The following is a 19,796-nucleotide window of genomic DNA, read 5'->3' as shown; positions in this document are numbered from 1 at the left end:
GCATCAATGATTTCAAATTTGTTCCCATAGGCATAATATATTTGCTCTTCCGGAGCCTTCAATTATCTTTGTACTACCTGATATAGTACTACACTAGTTTCTTTCATTGTCAAATAAGAGAAATATCTCTTGCTTTTTAGTATGGTATGAGTAGTTGCACTGTCTGCTAGGCATAAATCTTCACCATTCATTGCTAACTGAACTTGAGGGGCATTCATATTCTTCAAATAAATGAAATAACAATAATATATAAGAATAACTAAATAACAAAATTTAACAATGTCATATAAAATCATAGTACTAACAAATAAAATCTAAAATAAAATAACATAATCCAAACAAAATCCATAGTAATAACTTAATAAACGAAAACGAAGTTTTATTCTTTAAAAAGCCATAATCTAATCTAAGGATTAATTATTCCCTTCAGGGGTGGTGAAGAAATCAGCAACTTCCAGGTGAGTTGTATTGCCACAATCAAAATCACCTTCGCCATCTTCGTACACAAGATTTGTTTCTACTTTCTTTCCCTTTTGCTTCAATGATTGTTGATAGAGGTCAACCAAGTGTTTTGGTGTACGACACGTACGAGACCAATGACCTTTTCCTCCACATCTGTAACATACATTGGTCACGTTCTCATTTTTATCTTTCTCTTGTTTGTTATCATCTTTATTGTCCCCTTCTGGTGGGAATATGAATTCTGGAATAACCACCTCGGCCTCGCCTCGACCATATCCGTATCCACGTCCACGTCCACGACCTCGACCAATTCCACGTCCACGTCCACGACACTATTGTTGGCATGATATTTTTCTTTCCCATTATGGGATGTCGCATTCGCTTCAGGGAATGGAGCAGAACCAGTTGGACGTGATTCATGATTTTTCATCAGTAGCTCATTATTTTGCTCAGCCACAAGGAGACAAGATATAAGTTCAGAATATTTCTTAAATTCCTTTTCACGGTATTGTGTCTGCAGGACAACATTATTCGCATGAAAGGTAGTGTATGTTTTCTCTAGCATTTCTGCATCAGTGATTTTCTCTCCACATAATTTCAACTGTGAAGTAATTCTGAACATAGCTGAGTTATATTCACTTACAGACTTAAAGTCTTGTAGCTTAAATGTAACCAGTCATAACGAGCTTTGGGTAGTATTACAGTTTTCTGGTGGTCATACCTTTCCTTTAGATTACTCCAAAGGACTTGTGGATCTTTCACAGTCAAGTACTAATCTTAAGACCTTCATGGAGGTGGTGGCGAAGAAATATCATAGCCTTAGCTTTGTTTTGACTTGTTGCTTTATTGCCTGCTTTGTTGTATCACCAAGGTCTTTTGCATCTAGGTGAATTTCAGCGTCTAACACCCAAGACAAATAGTTCTTTCCAGTAATATCAAGGGCCGCAAATTCAAGTTTTGTAAGGTTCGACATAGTTCACTATATACAAGTGATAGTAGGGAATGTAAGAATATAATTCGAATAAATAATGTTCCTATAGTATTATACATGTTTTAGACGCAGGAATAAAACAAAAAAAACAAATAGTAACCAAACTGACGAGGCTTTTATATGCAGAATCAAGTCTAATATAATTCCAGATAAGTTGTAATTTAATAACAAACAAGCAAAATAAAAAGGTTTGCTCATAAGAATAAAGTGACAGGAAGAATGAATATAATCACAAACATTCTAATATATTGAGCATCATAATACGTTTTTCTATTTCATCAACACTCATTCTGATCATCACACATATACTCATTCAGATCACACAAATATTAATATTCCACACAGTTTTTTTTTTTTTTTCAAAAAAAAATTACGTTCATAGAATGTAGCACATAATTGTCAAACATTACACAGAATATTTTAACATTAACACAATCATACACATTAATACATTTAATGAAGCATAACATCACTATCATAAGTACAACGTATTGACTATTCTTTCTGTATAACTTGCTCATCAGTACATATACAAAATCATGAACATAGAAAATTTTTATGTATAACTTGCTCATCAGTACATATACAAAATCGTTCTTTTAGTTATTACTTTTTTTTCTTCTGCATACAATATATACATCTGCTTTGCACCACACTATATCAATTCACATCAAAAAGGGAAGTTTATAAGTAGGCTCAGTTCGTGCGAAATAAAATAGCAGGAATAAATTAGCATATTTAACCAGTAGGGTTCATAAATTAGCAGAAATAAATAATAAAAAAATAAAATAAAAAGGATAAAATACCTCAACCAGTATTGCAGTTCAGTAGGTTCTCCGTTCTCAGACCTGAGTTCCGGGTTCCGGCAAAGTGGCGACAAAAACAAAATGCTCCAGCAAGGCGGCAATTGTGGCGAAAAAAAGATTTCACGTACGGCACCGGCGAGATGAATGCGAGACGAGGAGCCGACGTAATAAGCGACCAGAAACTGGTGTTGGGATTGTCATGTGATAATATGATTTCCCGTCAATTGGCTTCGACTGCTCAGTTGGCTAGGGTTTGGTGCTGATAACGTGTTGTAAATAAACTGAAGAGAGAAGAGAGAATCGTCTTGTATCTTATTCCATATAGTCCAGGGTATATATATACAATACAATAGTTAGGGTTTTACTTGGAGAACAAAACCCTAGAATATCCCGGATATATTAACGGGGGTATAATGGGCATCCATATTATATTTCATAACAGGTCCCACTTTCTTATAAAATCTATTATTATTATTATTATTATTATTATTATTATTATTATTATTATTATTATTATTATTATTATTATTATTATTATTATTATTATTATTATTATTATATTATTTTATTATTATTATATTATTATTTTATTATTATTATTATATTTATATTTCCACCGTCTCAATCTACTTTGACACTTTTTATTTAGGAACTAGTTATTTAGGCTTCGGATAAAAAAAAAGTTCATTTATAATACTTCATGATAATAACACTAAATACAACTTAGTCGAGTGGTTAAGACTTTAGTATTTGTACTTGAGGTCTGGGATTAAACCCCCTATACTATGTGATTTCTAAAAAAATTTTATTGTACATAAATTACATGAACTAAAACTCCATTGGGAGAGCGCCACGTGGCATAGTTTCTTGTTTATACACGTCTTTTAATATATTTGTATAAATTAGTTGTGACACCTGTATTAAATAAGGGTAATAATTTCACTCTGTCTCTATTCTATCACATGGGACTTTTTACTTTCTTTCTTTATCTCTCTCCTCTCCAAAAATTGTCTTAGAAGTCCGTTATTTTAAAAGTATCACAACTAAATTGAAACAGAATTATTATTATTATTATTATTATTATTATTATTGAATATATTATATAAAAATTGACTGTATAAAATGTGATTATATCATGCAAAAACTAATCTTATCAAATGAAAACAAACTCTATTTAAACAAAAATAGATTATATTCTATGATTTCAGATGCACAATAAGTTATTATAAATCTGATCCATTCAAGTTTTTTTTTTTAATCTGTTGGTGTTAACGTTTTCGAGTCTTTTGCATAAAAAAAAAATCTTAAATTACATATACATTTAACAATAGATTAATTAAGGGTGTTTATGGTGGTTAACAGTCCCAAAACAACATTTCGGTTTAGTTACCATAAGTTTCGGTTCGCTCTTTTTGCGAATCGTAACCGTTTAGACCGGCTACCGCCTAAGCGGTTAACCGTTTTCTCGATACGTTTTTTCGGTTAACCATTAATCGTTATTTAAGTTATACTATTATGTTTAATTAATGTACATATACATTTTAAATTTTTTTATACATATATTTTACGGTTTTTCCACCATATACCCCTGACAAATTTTTTTGTACCATATAACCTTTCAACTTTCCAAATTCATCATATACCCTTTACTTTTCGAAAAATACATTAACTTACCCTTTTGACTAACGGTGTTAGACTTCCGTTAGTAATTAGGCCATAATCCTCTCCTAATCCTAATTAACTACCTAAACCAAATTAACCAAAACACCTAACCCTAAAAGCCTACTAACCCCTACCCACCCCATCCTTAGCCCACAACCTACCACCCCATCCCCAGCCCACAATCCACCACCCCCTAACCTCTAACCAGCACCACTGCACCACCACCTGACCCACCACCACCTGACCCCCACCCCTACTCTTGATCGGATTTTCGCACCTGACTCCCCACCCCCACTAGATTTGCGCACCTCCATCCATTACTCTTCCCCCACTGCACCACCACCCCACCACCCCCATTCCCTCATCCGCAGTCCCCCTCCTTCCCCTTTCCCCGGTATCCCCCATCCCCCCCTTTGTAGTCTTGTAACTCCCTCTCCTCCTACCGATTGAATCATGAAACAAAATCCAGATTTTCGAAACATTTCGACCCTAAACCCAGATTTTTGAAACTTTTTGAAACAAAAATCAGATTCATTATCATTTCAACATCGTCGCGAAAATCAATGGGGGGAGGAGGGTTGGGTTGGGGGCGAAAATCGAAGGGGTGGAGGAAGGACAGTTGGGTTAGGGGAGAAAATCAAGGGGGGGGGGGAGGTGGAAGTCTGTTGGGCTGCAGGTTGGGGTTGGGGGTAGCGAGGCTGCGGGGGGGGAGGTGGAAGTCTGTTGGGCTGCGAGGTTGGGGGTTGGGGGCTAGCGAGGCTGCGGGGGTGGGGGAGGGAGGGTGGGGTTGCGGTGGTTGTGGGGGCTGGTGGGCTGCGGTGGTTGTTGGGGGGTTGGTGGGGCTGGGTTTGGGGGGTGGTGGGTTTGGGGGTAGGGGGGTTGGGTTAGTGAGAGAGTTAGGGTGGGGGAGGGGTGTTTATGGTATTAAATTAGGGGTTAGGGTTAGATTTAGGTTAGTTAATTAGGATTAGAGGAGGGGTTTAGGGCTTAATGACTAACAGAGTTTAACGCCGTTAGTCATTAAGGGTAAGTCAATATATTTTTGAAAGGTGGGGGGTATATGGTGAATTTCAAAAGTTGAATGGGTATATTGTGCAAAAAAAAAAAATTGTCATGGGTATATGGTGAAAAAACCGTATATTTTAATATAAAATGTATTGTAAAGAAGATAATAAATCTATTAGAAAATATAACTAATACTAATAATTCACTCCATATCCTAATTATAGTGTTTATATTAGTATTAAAGTTTGCAAACAATCACATACTTACTCTAATCGTTGGAGCTTAGTAACAAATATTAGAATTAATGTAATTGTTTGAAAATGTTTCACAATAATTACTCATCAAAAAAAATATTTCGGTATTTCTATTAATCGTTCACTCAAAAATCATAACCATAACCGAATTGTTTAATCATTAATTTTATCGTTCGATAGCTGTACCGTTAAGATATTTTTTTACCGATACGATGACCACCTATTTTGGGATACCATTTTTCGAATTTTAATGAACACTATTAGGCATCGTTTGGTTGTATATAGGAAGTCATACTTCCTAGGAAGTTATTTTTTCCATGTATTTGAAATTTCTAAAAAGTGTAAAATCGTGTTTGGTTGATAATGGGAAGTAGAACTTCATATGGGAAGCTCTACTTACCTAGGGGGACCTTGGTAAGTAACTTTCCTAGAAAGTGCAAATTCCCATGATTTTGCCAACCAAACAACTTCATATAATTCTACTTCCTAGGAATTTGCACTTCCCATGATTTATTTTGTCAACCAAACAAGGCTTTAGTAATAGAACACTCTCACGCATACGCTTGTGCCTAAGCTACACGGCTACACCTTTAGAAACTCTCAGCTTCCCTCACTCAAGCGCAAATTCCGAGGCTCGAATTGCAGAGGTTGGTGTTTTGTTCCTCGAATCTACTTGTTTAGACGATTTTCGTTGCGAAGTTTGGTGTGAAATTGCGATTTTTAAGATCTACTTCATGTATTATTCATGCAATTGGTTTTATGCGGTTGTTATTGTTTGTTTCATGAATTCAACTTATTTTCTCTTTACCTCATATATGTTATTTCATGTTTTTAGGGATAATTTACCTGTTATAAACTTATGATTCGAATTTCTGGTATAACTTCTTAATTCATGTTTGTTTTATGGAACTAAAAGATAAGTAAATTTATGTTACAATTTGTAGATGCGCTAATTTATGGTTTGATATGATTATGGATTTTGAACAAGGATATTCATTTTGTGTAAATGGTTAGTGACTTAGTGAATTATGATTTTGGGAAGTGAGTTCTTGAAGTTTTTTTTAGTGTTCTAGTGTTTGATTAGATTTTGACAATGTCCATAGGAGTAAGAAAGTACTAGTTGAATTGATTAGTAAATTCTTGTACTATGTGTATAAATGTATTTTAGAATCATGAAGAGAAAACAAGAGAGGAGTATATGTCTCAAGGTTTTTTTTTTTTTTTTAAGAGGAACACGTAGGAATCCAAGTTGGTTCAAATCCAAATCTTTTTCCAACTCAACCAATTTGAAAATCAAGAGATGAGCTGTTGAACGATAGGTTAGTTACATATCTTGATAAAGTTTTTGGATGTAAAGTTGATGCAAAATTGTAATTCGGTTCGAAAATTTTAGAACTTGTCGTGAACAATTGTAATTTTCTTTTATTAAAGTACTTCAGGGTCGTATTTGGATTTTGTAACATTTTGAATTTAGGTAGTTACTGTTTTTTTGGGTTATTTAATAGTATGATAGATTTACGCCACCCTCTCCCGGAATTATGGATCTGCCACTGACTACATGTATGAATTTTTATCTTTTGGTTTCATCTATATCACCACGAGTGTGCAGGAGGTGTTTTACAGCTAGTTATTTCATATTGACACGGATTTGATGTGATCAAAGATACTATTTTAGTAGATTTAGCGTCAATATTGTTATACAAAAGACAGAATCTCATGTGTGCATGGTGCATTAATATTGTTAATTTGCGCGAGGTTAACTTTTGCGGAAGTTGCTCCTTCCATTGTTAAAGCCACTGTGATCTAGTGCTTTGAGTTGCCCCTTTTAAGAGAGTCACTCAAATACATAGAACGGTAACTTTAACATGCTTACCTGCTAGAAACACAAAAGTCTGACTTATGAACGGTGCACAATATCTGTTATGTGCACGCAAGATGAGCAATACACAAAAAAGTAACTGATATTTTTGAAGCATAATAATCCACCATCTTTATTCCTATGTTGCTAAAATTAGCTACTGAGGCATATCATCACTTGCTAAATTTAGCTATGGATACATGGAAATATGGAATCCATAGCTAACATTATGCACAAAATTCAGCATATCTATAACAAACTTAAGCTACAAATAATCATGAAGTATTGGTAATTGCATTTACTATTATCAGAATTTCCTTGCTTGATGATTATATTATTCTCTTTGTTGCACAGGTTTTGCTATTCTGATTGCCCTCAAGAAATACGTTCCTCTGCTTCTCTCTACACAATCTTTGACCTACATTTCCTTGTACCTCTAGAACAAACAGGTGCCTCCTCTGTCTCCTTCATTATTATTCCCCTCTCAAATCCAATGGATATATTTGAAACATGTCTCGATCCTCAACAACAAATTTCGAGCAACAACAACTCTATTGATGAAGATATTTTCAGTTCTTCTATAAACTTAGAAGAATGCCACATTAACGACGGTTACAAAGATGGCTATAAAGATGGGCTTGCCTTGGGCAAGCAAGAGGGCTCCGAAGTGGGTTTAAAACACGGGTTTGAGTCTGGTGAAGAGCTTGGGTTTTACCGTGGTCTCATTGATGTTTGGACCTCAGTGGTTCGAATTGAACCCAGTTTCTTCTCTGCACGGATCCAAAAGAGTATACATCAAATTGATGAGTTGCTTGAGAAATATCCATATATGGATCACGAAGATGAGAGCAAAGATGACATTTTCAAAGAGCTTAGGTCGAAGTTTAAGGCTATTGGTGCTACTTTAGGAGTTAAATTGGAATACAATGGATACCCAAAAATGTCTGATGCTCGTGATTATTAATTTTCAGGCTTGAGGAATGCATAGTAGGTCACTGAAGTTGCATTATGATGCTAAGGTTTTCTTTAAAAAAAATTCTTACGAATATAGCCTTGTGGTATTGGCTATCCTCTCGTATTGCTGGGGTTGAGACTATGTGATCTTAAGGGTTCAGTAAGATGGGATCAGTGGATATTTTCTATAAACAATAGGAACTTTACATCTGTATTGAATTGTAGAACAGTGCTTAGCTTGAAAGAAAATAAAGTTTCTATGAATAACCCTTACTTAGAAGCACATGGAGCAGTACAATTTGCTTGGTTTGATGCCTACATAGAAAGGTTTAGATTCTGTAAATCAATGGATTTATACAGAAGAACTATGATGTATGGAAATCGTCTCTGATAATTTTACATTCTCCATCGGTATTTGATTTGAGAACTTCGAACCTTTTCAAGTACTCAACTTCTTTGGTTTTTGAGGTAAAAATCTTATAGGTTTTGCTGGGATGAGTTTTGATGAGCGTTGCAACTATAGTAACACAGAGGATTCCCTATATAGATGTCTTATTTGATTAAATTGTTCTTACCATAGATTTGATACTAAACCTCTAGTAGGTCATTAAAAATATTAATTTAGTATCCTTTGGCTTTTGGATTATGATGTACCAAGTTAGGGGTTCATTATACAGCAGATCCCTTTATTTTAACATAATTATTGATGTAATAATGTGTATTTCACTATATCCAAGATGGAGCCTGCATGATATGACATCTGCTGGTTGCTGATAAAGCTATTAGATATGCAGAGTTTGTGGTCGTTATTAGCTTGTGTGAGAATGATCTATACATGGCAGTTGCAAAACTAATTTTGGCATTTATCTTTCCTGTAGATTGGGAAGATTAGTGGAAAAAATATAGAATGCTAAAAACGACGCTTGCTTGTTGCAAGTTATACATATCAGAAAGCTGCATCAAAGCTTCCCTTGAGTCTATCGAACGAGCTGCCAAGCTTTTGCATGAAGCTAAACTTATCAATAAGTTCGAAGATGAAACTTATAATAGAGTTGGTTATACTCTTGTCTCTAAGCTACCTCCCAAGTTGCCTTCAGGTTTTTACCCTCTAAAAGATGCTCCATTTGCAATGGTTGAATCTGCTTACAAAGCAATTGACTTTAATGTGCATAGTGGAAGCCATCCTCGTCTTGGAGTTGTTGATCACACAGGCCTTCACCCATTGGCCAATGCTACTTTGGAGCAAACGGCCAATATGCAAGGTCCTTGGCCAAAGATATTGGCACCAAGCTTGAAGGTTTGTATACTTAACATAGTACATTGGACCTAGGAGTAAAATTATAGGAACTTACTTCATTGTTTGAATAGAAATTGCATGTGTTTGAGTTTTTGGTGCTATGGTTGTCAACTTCCTTGAATATGATCCTGTATGGGTATTGTTGATGTTGCTTTCATTTTCGTCTTAATGCTTGCATGAATTGTGGATGAAATAAGCAACTTTAGGTGTTTACATGGTGGGCTTCATTAGTGTCCAGTTATGTTTTCTTGTCCTCCTCGAATTTTGGATTCTAAGGTACATTTCAGATAAGTTGTTTGAATTTGTTTTCTTACCTTGTAAGTTTTATGCTGAAGTCCTTGTTCCCATAAGTTGTTTTCATAATTTTGTTAGTTGTACGCATTGCAAGAGCCAAGAGGCATTGCGAAGGGATACTTACGACATTTCAGATTTAGACATAGAGGCTATGGGTTAGGGGACAAAAGCCAAGCGAACGCTATTGTTTAAAGCAAGCATCACCTGAAACTAATCAAATCCTTCTCGAGCATGATTTTTGATCATGTTTCTTGTAGTTTTTATTTTTTGAAAGATGAGTTAAAGCTAAAAAGTTCCTTCTTGAGCCTCTTTGTTACAGCTGTGATGATTCACAAGCTTCTTGTACATGCTAACTGCTCTTAGATGTAAATTATTTTTCATGGTTTGGTCGATAGTAAAATTTGAATTTCTTATAACCGCGACTCTTGTGTTACTGTTATATGTGTTACTACCTGAAAATAATTGACATAAGGCATAAGGCCGCCTTCTGTGGCAAGTTATGGGTTCGCATATACAGGCCGAACCTACAACCATAAAGAGGATTAACTTTTTTAGCTACTAGATTGATCACACTGCTAGTAAGTAGACTCTTGTTTGATTTTTTATTAAGGTTTTCTGTAGAATATTGTGCCTTTCTTATGCTTTTAGTATGTAAAATATGCAGTTTCTATCTTTCTATATGGAGCAGCACATGAGAAAGGACGGACTCTTGATTCAATAAGAAGAGAGCTTGGCTACTTTCTGCCCAATACTCTTTAAGGAAATATATGGGCTGGGGGCCGAATTCAGAGAATTCACCATATGCCCCGATGAAGGGCCAAGTCAAGTTGATCCATCTAAGGGCGTGATAGTAATAGGGAGTACAAGATGCGTGGACAAGTACAACGTCTCAATCTTCTCAACTAATATATCAGTTGTTCGTAGAATTGCGAAAGTCATTGGTGAAAGAGGAGGTGGGCTTCCATCAGTGCAAGCTATGGCACTTGTTCATGGTGACGGGACCATTGAGGTCGCTTGCAATTTGCTGGATCCGAGCAAGGTTGGAGGACATAAGGTTCAGGTTGAAGTTGAGCGCCTTGCACGGGAAGAAGGTATGGTTTCTGGAAAGGGTTACTTCACTAATTTAACACAAGAAAAAATTATTCACATTCTTGGATTCTGAAGATTCATCTGTTGACCATTACTCTAATGACTTGTGACTTGTGACTTGTGACTTGTGAGTAGAACTACCCTACTATTGGATTGAAATCAAGATTAGAAACATATTTGGTGTTGCTACTTATGTTCTTTTGTTGTATTATACTCTTGAGAGAAACAACATGCATTTATTAGGCAACATGTTGTAGCTATATTATATCGTCTTCGTTTTTGTTGTGGGTCTGGCTAATTGCGTAACCCTTAGACAACCAAGGTAAATGTCACTATGTCAGTAGTGACTACCCTTTAGCTATTAAGGCTATGTTTAGTTCACCTGAAATTTTCTGATCTGAACTTATTTGATCTGATCTGAACTTATTTTTTCTGATCTGATCTGATCTGAACTTATTTTTTCTGATTACAAGATCTTATCTTTTAGATTTTTCTCAATATATAAGAAAAAATATAGTCATGTGGGGTCTTGTTTGATTCGTCTCAATGAGTACTTTATTAATATTCGATTATTATAATTTTTACTAATATGTAATGAAAGATATAATGATTTTTAAATATAAACATGATCTGAACTGATCTGATCTAAACTTATTTTTTCTGATCTAATCTGATTAGATCTGAAATAAGCAAAAATAAGGTGAACTGAACATAGCCTAAGGGTATTCACGACATTTCCTTTTTTCCTCCTTAGTTACCTAATTAGTTAAACAAGTAGACTATTTCTTGTAGTTTTGAACTTAGTTTTGGTAATTCCCAATCATATGGATGGTCATGAATCGTAACTGGTTTCTAGGAGAGTGGGTAAAATATCAAATTTTCTAATGCAATCAGCTACAATAGTAGCTTTTTTTAGTGGTTGTTTTTTGGTTGACATAAAAAATTGTAGAGTTTGTAAGTTGTTTGTGTAAAATTCTTGTGATGTTTGATAATACAAAAAGTGTAACTTAAGGAAGTAGTTTACTTAGTTTCCCCTAGGTAAGTGGAGTTTCCTGCAGAAAGTGCTAGTTACTTCTGGTAGTCAACCAAACATCACATTTTTTAGGGAATTATTATTTGGATTCCAATCTTAAGGAGATTGTAACTTCTTACGTTATTCCAAACTACAACCATTGAAATGTGTAATATCATGAGCTTTTCACATCCTCATTATTTTTTGGCATGCAAGGCACGGAGATTGATTGAGTGACCCTCAGGGTTATCAACCCTCTTATTATTGAATTTTCATTAGTTAGGAATACAGTAAATATTATTTTTACATTGCTTCTTTTCTCATTTATTACATACATATCAATATTTTATTCAAATGTGTCTAAGAGGGTTGGCAACCCTAAGGATTACTCAAACATTTTCCTGCAAGGAACACATAGCCTCTCTCAGGTAAACAACAGTTCCAAAATTTTGTATGTGGACAGAGTTAACGAGTTTTCTATGTGGGCAAAGTTACATGTTAACTCGCAAACCCTCAACTTGCATCCTTGTGAATTGTGATGAAAGAAGCTGCTTGAGAATTATGCTATTTCCACAATTTTCTATCTAGATTAGGTCTATTATTCATACACCCTTCGTTTCAATAAATAGAGAATAAGACTAATAGGTAGAAAAGGGGGGAATAAAGAAAGTGTGGGAATAAAAAGAGGAATTTTTTTACTTGAATCTATATATAAATTATGGACGTGATTAAAATAAATTATAACGGGATATTTAACCTCTACGACTAGATTCTAATAGTATTTCATTTACGAAAACACATTTGATTTGCAAATTTATCGATCTCCAAGCTATACAAGACGGCCCTCTCGGCCTCTTCCAAGTGCAGGTATACTGAGATCCTAACAATAGTAGCAAGTTTACTCAGCAAGTTTAAAACACAACTATGGGTGGATAAGTAAAAAATGGTAATACTATATCTGAACAAAGGAAGATTTTTTCTGCATAAGAATCAGAGAAAACGACACTATTTGCATAAACTGTACTAACACCAGAATTACATCACATCCACCAACATGAGTCGCCCACAGACTTTGTTGCTCACGCAGACGGCTAAAATCCAGTACTACAGTACTCAGCTTTTTGACCATACTGTTGCATAAGCATTATATCCCCCTATCACACTATTCCTATCACACTATTTTCTTTCTTTACTCATACTTGGAGAAATCAGCATCTAATAAATACACTTTCTCAAATTATATTTACATTCACAAGTTACACCAAACAGTTTAATTCACTGCAGAAATTTAAGAAATTCCTATATGAATAAACTTTTTACATCTCTTTTTCAAACTAGAAATAGGGACAAAAATTGCATCTCCTTTTTTCTTTATAGCTGTGAATTTTTTTTTATGGTCGTTTTACTTTAGCTATCTTGGACCAGAGAGTTCCATAGCAAAGGAATCCAATGAATGTTCATCATCATCATCTTCAAAACTAGCTCCAAACATGGTTGTGGGTGGATGATGAGGATCCATTGGCGTGCTCCCGGTACGCGACAGACCTTTGTTGTTAACTTGAGAAAAGCCCATATTGAGACTGTCTTGACCATGGGCAGCGGCCCATTTCTCCGCAAGGCCGTCTCCCTCGAGCATACGGACCACCTCGGACATTTTGGGGCGGTGGGCCGGTAAGTATTGGGTGCAAAGTAAGGCAACTTGAAGCATCTCCCCAACATCAATCCTGTCATAGTTGGTCCCTAGCTCCCTATCAACCAGCACCTCCACTTTCTTCTCTTGCTGAATTTTCTTCACCTAAAGGCAAAAGCATGCGTGTATAAAGTAGTTTAGAAATAATTGGAAAAGTATCAGTCCCTCCTAGTTCAAAGTTAACAGAAGAGAAAGGCACTGAGATTTAAGGAAAAAGAGAATAACAATGGGTGGGTACATTACATATGACTATATGAGGCTCAACTTTAAAGTAACAATTACTAGTTACTAATAGGAGTCCGAGTAGTATGTTAACTTGTAAAAACTTGTAATAGCTTCATATAGAAATTTTATTTGTTACTCCCTCTGCTTTTATTAGTTTACTTGTATTCCTTTTTGGGAATTCCCTTATTAGTTTCTTTTGTTTCTATTTTTAGATTGGTACCACTAACTTTCCATCACATGCATTCGACTTTAATACAAAATAATAGTTTCTCTTACTTTCTATGTCCCACAACATTGTTTCTCCTAAAACTCTGTGCAAAAGAAACGGGTAAACTAATAAAGACCGCATGGAGTAACTTCCAACTGAGACCAAGCACATAAAGACATTGTTCAGTCCATATAAGTTTCAATAAAATACTTCCTCCATCTCAAATAATTTACGACAACTTTCTTTTCAGGTTGTCTTAATATATCTATCACCTATCCTTTACTCTTTTTTATCTACTATTGCCAAAAAAAACACCCTAATGCTTTCTATACTTTCCTAAAAAGTTTGTTCTTCATCGTTTTTTTGCAATTAATTTGAGACGGAAGGAGTAACAAGAAAAAACTCAAATAAGTCACAATCAAATAAATAACTTTAAACACACTCTAAAAAAGTGTTTTCTTTTCTAAAAGAAGTTAACATACACGTGGTTTGTGCAACTTTACAGCAAAAACAAAAATCCAGCACTTCATGCAAGGAAGATACCGTATAATCTTCTTTATAATTAATAATTACTGCTGCTTAGTATCAATAATATTTAATCTTAAGAAACATAATGATTTGATAATACCCTTTGGTGCTTCCTAGAATAGATTGCACTTCAGGTAAAACATGAGGGTTCCACATTGTGTTATCCAATTAAAGATTGTGGATTAAGAAGGGACCCTAATTTTTTAACATCTTTGGTGTGTGCTTTTGTACGTAAGCATAGCACAACATTGTCCATTATAAGAAAGGATTTTATATAATCAAATTGATGCCAATTAGTAATAAAGTGGTCAAATAATTGTAGTGGTGTAATCATTAAGTTTTACTAAAACACAATCAATATGACTCTCATAATTATCAATCAAGTTGCTCTTCCACTAAAATTACTCCTGAGTAGTGAGTAGGGTGTTATTAAACAAAGTATGCATGCAATGTAATGTACCTAACCACATCAGTTGTGCAAAAATAGAACATAATGCTACATAACTGTCAAATCTTTTTTCATCTTTTCAAGAATACTGTTGGAGTCAAATCTTTCTTCATCTTCAAAAATAAGTACCGTTGGTTATTAGACGAAAAGGTTCAGAATCTTGCAAATTAGTTGACCTTAAATTCAGATAAATTTAGAAAAAACAAGTTTAGTTTTGGTTAGTTCACAAAAGGGCAATTGCGCCGGTGTTACCTAATTTGCAACACGAAAGTGAGTATATCCGTATTTTTTTTGATTCTATGAGCCACGAAGGCAGTACAAAAAAGGGGAGGGGGGATTCGAACCTGTGACCTATCTTTCACAGCACGTCAAGCTTAACCATTATGCCAAGACATCCTTGGTTGAGTATATCCGTATATGAACGCAATCCCCTACCTAACATTGCTAAATTATACACATCTTGCATGTAACACTTTGCTTTATATGGATTAAAGGGCAGGGATTTAGCGAATTAGGCAACACTCGACTGAAATAAAAAATGCAAGAGAAAGACAACATAGAAAATGCAAGCATGGATGAGTATACAGAACGTACCCAGTCAAGCATGGCCCCTTTCTGATTAACAGTCTTGCCGAACTCAAGTGCTCTCATCCCAGTAATTAGCTCTAGCAAAAGGATGCCAAAGCCAAAAACATCTGTCTTTTCAGATGATTGGCCGGTGGAGAGATATTCCGGAGCAATGTGTCCGACTGTTCCACGAACAGCAGTAGTAACATGAGAGTCACCATGATCAAGAAGCTTTGCAAGGCCAAAATCGCCAACTATAGCCTCATAGGAATCATCCAGTAAAACATTTGCAGCCTTAACATCTCGGTGGATGATCTTGGGATCACATTGCTCATGTAGATAGAGAAGCCCTCTAGCTGCTCCAATAGCTATTTTTTTCCTTGTGTTCCAATCTAGTGGCGGTTTTCCTGTCCAGAAGCAATAATACCAATAAACATCTCATCTAATGAACATAAAAGCAAGTTTTGGAATGTCTTGTCCATCACTTACAAGTTACAAAATATACTCGCATCATTAACTTCAATAGTTTCCAAGGCTTACACTTTAACCATTCTATTGGTTTGTATGGAATAAATTGATTAAATTGGAAACTGCAAACACTTGGTACAATGCATAACCACCAAAAAATATGCAAAACTGCTCAAGACGTGCAAGAATCTTGTACTTCAAGTTTGACAGTCTAGGTTACTTGGACTTAGGAATTGATGCTATGTGTCCATAAGTCATAATACATTCCATTTATTTGGTCTAAAATTAATTGTCCATACTCATGCTGGTATGTCAAATAACTAACATGGGCATTTGAAGTGGATGAAGATACAGAGTAACGAAGTTGACAACCTAAATAGTGTAATAACCTCAGCAAAGATACTTGAAAGAAAATGCAAGAATTGTTAGTGTGCTAGGCTATTAAAGTGGTAACTACCTTTTAGTCTTGAGGCCACACTTCCATTTGACATGTAGGGATACACCAAAAGCCGCTCACTATTAGTAGCACAAAAGCCAATCAAACGAAGCAAATTGCGGTGAACAGCAAGGCTGATCAGCTCCAATTCAGTCTGGAACTGTAGTTCTCCTGATGTTCCACTAATATCCTTCAAGCGCTTCACTGCAACCATAGAGCCATCAGGCAGCTTACCCTTGTAGACATTTCCAAACCCTCCACTGCCAAGAATATTCTTGGAGCCAAAACTGTCTGTTGCATTGTAAAGTTCTTTGAAAGTAAAAGTCCTTAAATTACCCAACTTCATTTGACCAATTTCTTGAGTATCTGCTACATAATTCGAATACCCTTTTAAGAATTCAAACAAAAGATACATGTGATCTAATATGAATAAGAAAAGTTTGCTAAAATTGGGCTCTTGCACTGCATACCATTGATCTTCATCATAAATCTGCGGTTCCTCTTTTCCCTTCTCCAATAGATGATTCCAATCAACATAATGAAGAGCAAGACGAAGCTAAACGTCACTCCAAGTGCAATTGCTAATTTCTTAGACTTTCTCCTTCCTACAATTTTGCTTACAATGCATAGAATCAGAACCAATTTACCAAAAACCACAATTTTGAGAAGAAACTAAAAATTGTTGTGGACATTACCAGGGGCGGGATCAACCGAAAAAGAAAGAGGAACCGGAACAGCTGAGCTAGAACAACCATCAGTAGTAGTTTTGTTTCCACAGATCAGAGGATTTCCCACAATACTATCATCAATAAGTGAAGCATAAGCACAATCATTCACAACCAAAAACAAACATGATTATCAAAAGTAAGCAACAAAGGAGGTCTAAAAACAATCATATGCATACTTGAATGTTCTAGTAGGAAACTTGGGCACAGGTCCACTTAGATTGTTAAAGGACAAATCCCTACACAAATTCAATAATAAAATTACAAAAATATCAGTCACTTGCTAATTCAGTGAATGCTGAAAATGAAGCTTCAACTCTTAAAAAGACAATATTAAATACAAACAAAATAGAAAAAACTATAAGATATAAGTCAAACATAAAAAATACATAAAAATAAACAAATTACTCACAAGAAAGTAAGCTGCGACAGATTGGCTAGAAATGCAGGAAAGGCACCACTCAGGGTATTATTATTCAACCTCCTAAAATAATTAGCAAACAACAGAAAAAACAAACAACAAATAAGAAACAAAAAGAAAATCACAAGAAAATCAAATTTCTATAGAAATAGAGAAGAAAAAAAAGCTTACAAATATTGGAGACTCTTGGACTGACCCAAAGAGTTTGGAACATTTCCAGAGAATCCATTGTTGGAAAGATCCAAAGTTTGAAGCTTTGACAATAAACCAATTTCTGCTGGAATTTTGCCAGAAATATTGTTGTTTTGAAGTAATCTATAAGAAACCCAAAACACAATAAAATTGAGAAATTTCAAAATTCTGAAAAAACCCAGAATTCAACATTGAAACTACAATCTGGGTTTTTTTTTCCTTACACTTGTTGGAGATTTGTGAGGTTTGCAATTGCCCCAGATAATGTTCCTGAAAGAGATTGACTTGGAGCTCCCCTGTTTTATTCACAAAAAAAACAGAGGACTTTATTTATAAAAACAACAACTATAATAAAAAAAAAGTCATAGTCCTAAGAAATTGTTTTCATGATAAATAAAACAAAGATTATTTTACTTATATCTAAGGAAAATCATGAGCTGAAAAAAAATATATATATAAATGGGGTTGAAGAAATAACTTACAGTCCAATAACAGTGTTATCAGGGGAACAAGTGATCATAGCCCAACTACAAGGATCAGCAGAAAATTCATCCCAATTGTTTAAAACTCCATGTGGGTCGTTTAATTGATTTTTAATATCAATTAATGCTTCAACTGTAGAAAAATTCAAAAAAAAAAAAAAAAGTGGGAAATGAAATTAGACAAAAACCCAGAAAAACCCATATATTAGATTTTTAAAAAAATTCGAGAATTTTGTGTAATTTACCTTCAAGATTACGAGGTTCATAGGAGAGAGAAATAATTAGAAAATTAGATAAGAATAGAAAGAAGAAGAAAAGGAGAGAGAAAATAAGGTTAAAGGCCATTATTGTCTGGAAGTTCTAAGCTAGTAGTAGTAGTAGCAGAAGTTGAGATGATGTTGATGAATGATTATGTTTATGTTGTTGCATTTTTCATGAGAAAAACTTTAAACAAAGCAAAAAAAAAAAGAAAAAGTAAAAAAAAGAAAAAAAGAATGAAATAATAAAAAGGAGAATTTGCTTTGTTTCTCTCTGTTATTTTTCTTTCTTTTTTGGCTCTCTTTTTCTTCTCTTTCTCGGTGTGTGGGAGTGAGTCTTCTCTTTTGCAAGTCTTTTTTCAGTCACCGTCTTCTTTTTTAATTTTTCAGTGGCATCCCACAAAAAGAAAAAGGAAATAAAATTAATATTCTTTTTTTTTTTTTTTGAAAAAATGAAAAATTGGGTGTGAGAGTGAGTGAGTGACAGAAGTGTGAGCTGAAAAATTCACCTAACATCAACTGAAAAATTGGACTGTGTGTATGTGTGTGTGAGTTGCGCAATTGGGTTGCTTGTTGTAGACATAACAGGGGGTGCAGAGAAGAGGATGGTTTGGCATCAGAAGGCTACAATTAGGAGGGGAGAGTTTTTTTGTTCTGTAAAATCTTATGTCAGTTTGTTTTCCCCACCTATTTCTCACTTCTATTGATTTGATTTGGCCTATTGAACCTTGCTTTCTTTGTCATTTCCCTGTGGGAATTATGGCGCATGAGAAAAAAAAAATACTTCGTCGTCGGACGGTATTCATTTTTGTAGCAAGTCTCGTGTAAAATTGTCTTACAATAACGTTATGGTAAAGACTACTTTAGATTTTTACTTGAAAGGGTTAATTTTACGACGTAAGGTAGTAAGATCCTGTTCTTTTGTATTGAGAAAAGCTGGATTTAAGTGAAAAACAAAACTGGACTAATAGAAACAATACTGAAGAGAGAGAAACTAAAATGAACGAAGAGAAATTGAATTGAAGTGGACAAACTGAACCTAACTGAAAATAAATTCAAAAGAACAGGGCCTTAACTTTCAGACGAGGAGTCCAATCTTAGTTTTGTTTTCTGTTTTGACTTTTTACGATTATTTTAGGTTCAACCATCGAGGCATTTTCAATAGAAATAACAAAAAGAAATTGAGAGAGTGTCCTATAATAGGTATTGGAAAAACTAGAAGTTGAATTTCGATAGGAAGGGGGGAAAGGGTTGAGAGATAGGCGATGCAGTCAAAACTATCTTTGGGACAGGGCGTATGTAGGTTGTTAATGATGGCATGGTGTTACATGTACTTTAACGAAGGCTAACTTAAAAATATACTCACACACGAGAAGATAGACTAGAGGTCGGGGATGAAGGGTCAAACACTCGTCACTATTACCACTTAAAAGTACGAAAGTGATAGTAAAATGCAGGTTGTAAA

At 34.9% G+C, this 19,796-nt stretch overlaps 1 protein-coding gene and 1 long non-coding RNA gene across 5 annotated transcripts; one reads left to right on the top strand and one right to left on the bottom strand.

Annotated features, from left to right (window-relative positions):
* The first annotated feature begins 5,675 nt into the window (after nucleotides 1-5,675).
* On the top strand, nucleotides 5,676-10,952 carry LOC104901880 (uncharacterized). Of its 2 annotated transcripts, XR_007269018.1 has the most exons (4): nucleotides 5,676-5,827; nucleotides 7,393-8,460; nucleotides 8,871-9,289; nucleotides 10,248-10,952. It is a non-coding gene; the product is annotated as an uncharacterized LOC104901880 (long non-coding RNA). The 2 variants fall into 2 exon arrangements; XR_008967468.1 differs by having other exon boundaries at nucleotides 7,393-9,289.
* Nucleotides 10,953-12,883: 1,931 nt separating this feature from the next.
* Nucleotides 12,884-18,981, bottom strand: LOC104901759 (probable LRR receptor-like serine/threonine-protein kinase At2g23950). 3 transcript variants are annotated; one of them, XM_048634551.2, is made up of 11 exons: nucleotides 18,320-18,981; nucleotides 18,075-18,207; nucleotides 17,817-17,888; nucleotides 17,572-17,715; nucleotides 17,392-17,463; nucleotides 17,159-17,218; nucleotides 16,950-17,053; nucleotides 16,725-16,859; nucleotides 16,276-16,641; nucleotides 15,378-15,757; nucleotides 12,884-13,479 (listed from the first exon to the last, which is right to left on the bottom strand). In XM_048634551.2, the coding sequence occupies exons 1-11, from the start codon at nucleotides 18,417-18,419 to the stop codon at nucleotides 13,096-13,098; spliced, it is 1,950 nt and encodes a 649-aa protein (XP_048490508.1). In that variant the 5' UTR covers nucleotides 18,420-18,981; the 3' UTR covers nucleotides 12,884-13,095. The 3 variants fall into 3 exon arrangements, with proteins under 3 accessions (XP_048490508.1, XP_010687665.2, XP_010687666.2); XM_010689363.4 differs by having other exon boundaries at nucleotides 16,276-16,623; XM_010689364.4 differs by having other exon boundaries at nucleotides 16,276-16,620; nucleotides 18,320-18,979.
* Between the last annotated feature and the right edge of the window lie 815 nt (nucleotides 18,982-19,796).

The sequence above is a fragment of the Beta vulgaris genome, chromosome 8 (genome assembly GCF_026745355.1).
Source record: "Beta vulgaris subsp. vulgaris cultivar EL10 chromosome 8, EL10.2, whole genome shotgun sequence".
NCBI lineage: Eukaryota > Viridiplantae > Streptophyta > Magnoliopsida > Caryophyllales > Amaranthaceae > Beta > Beta vulgaris.
Note: the sequence above shows the minus strand (reverse complement) of the source record. Positions and strands in the feature narration are given on the sequence as shown.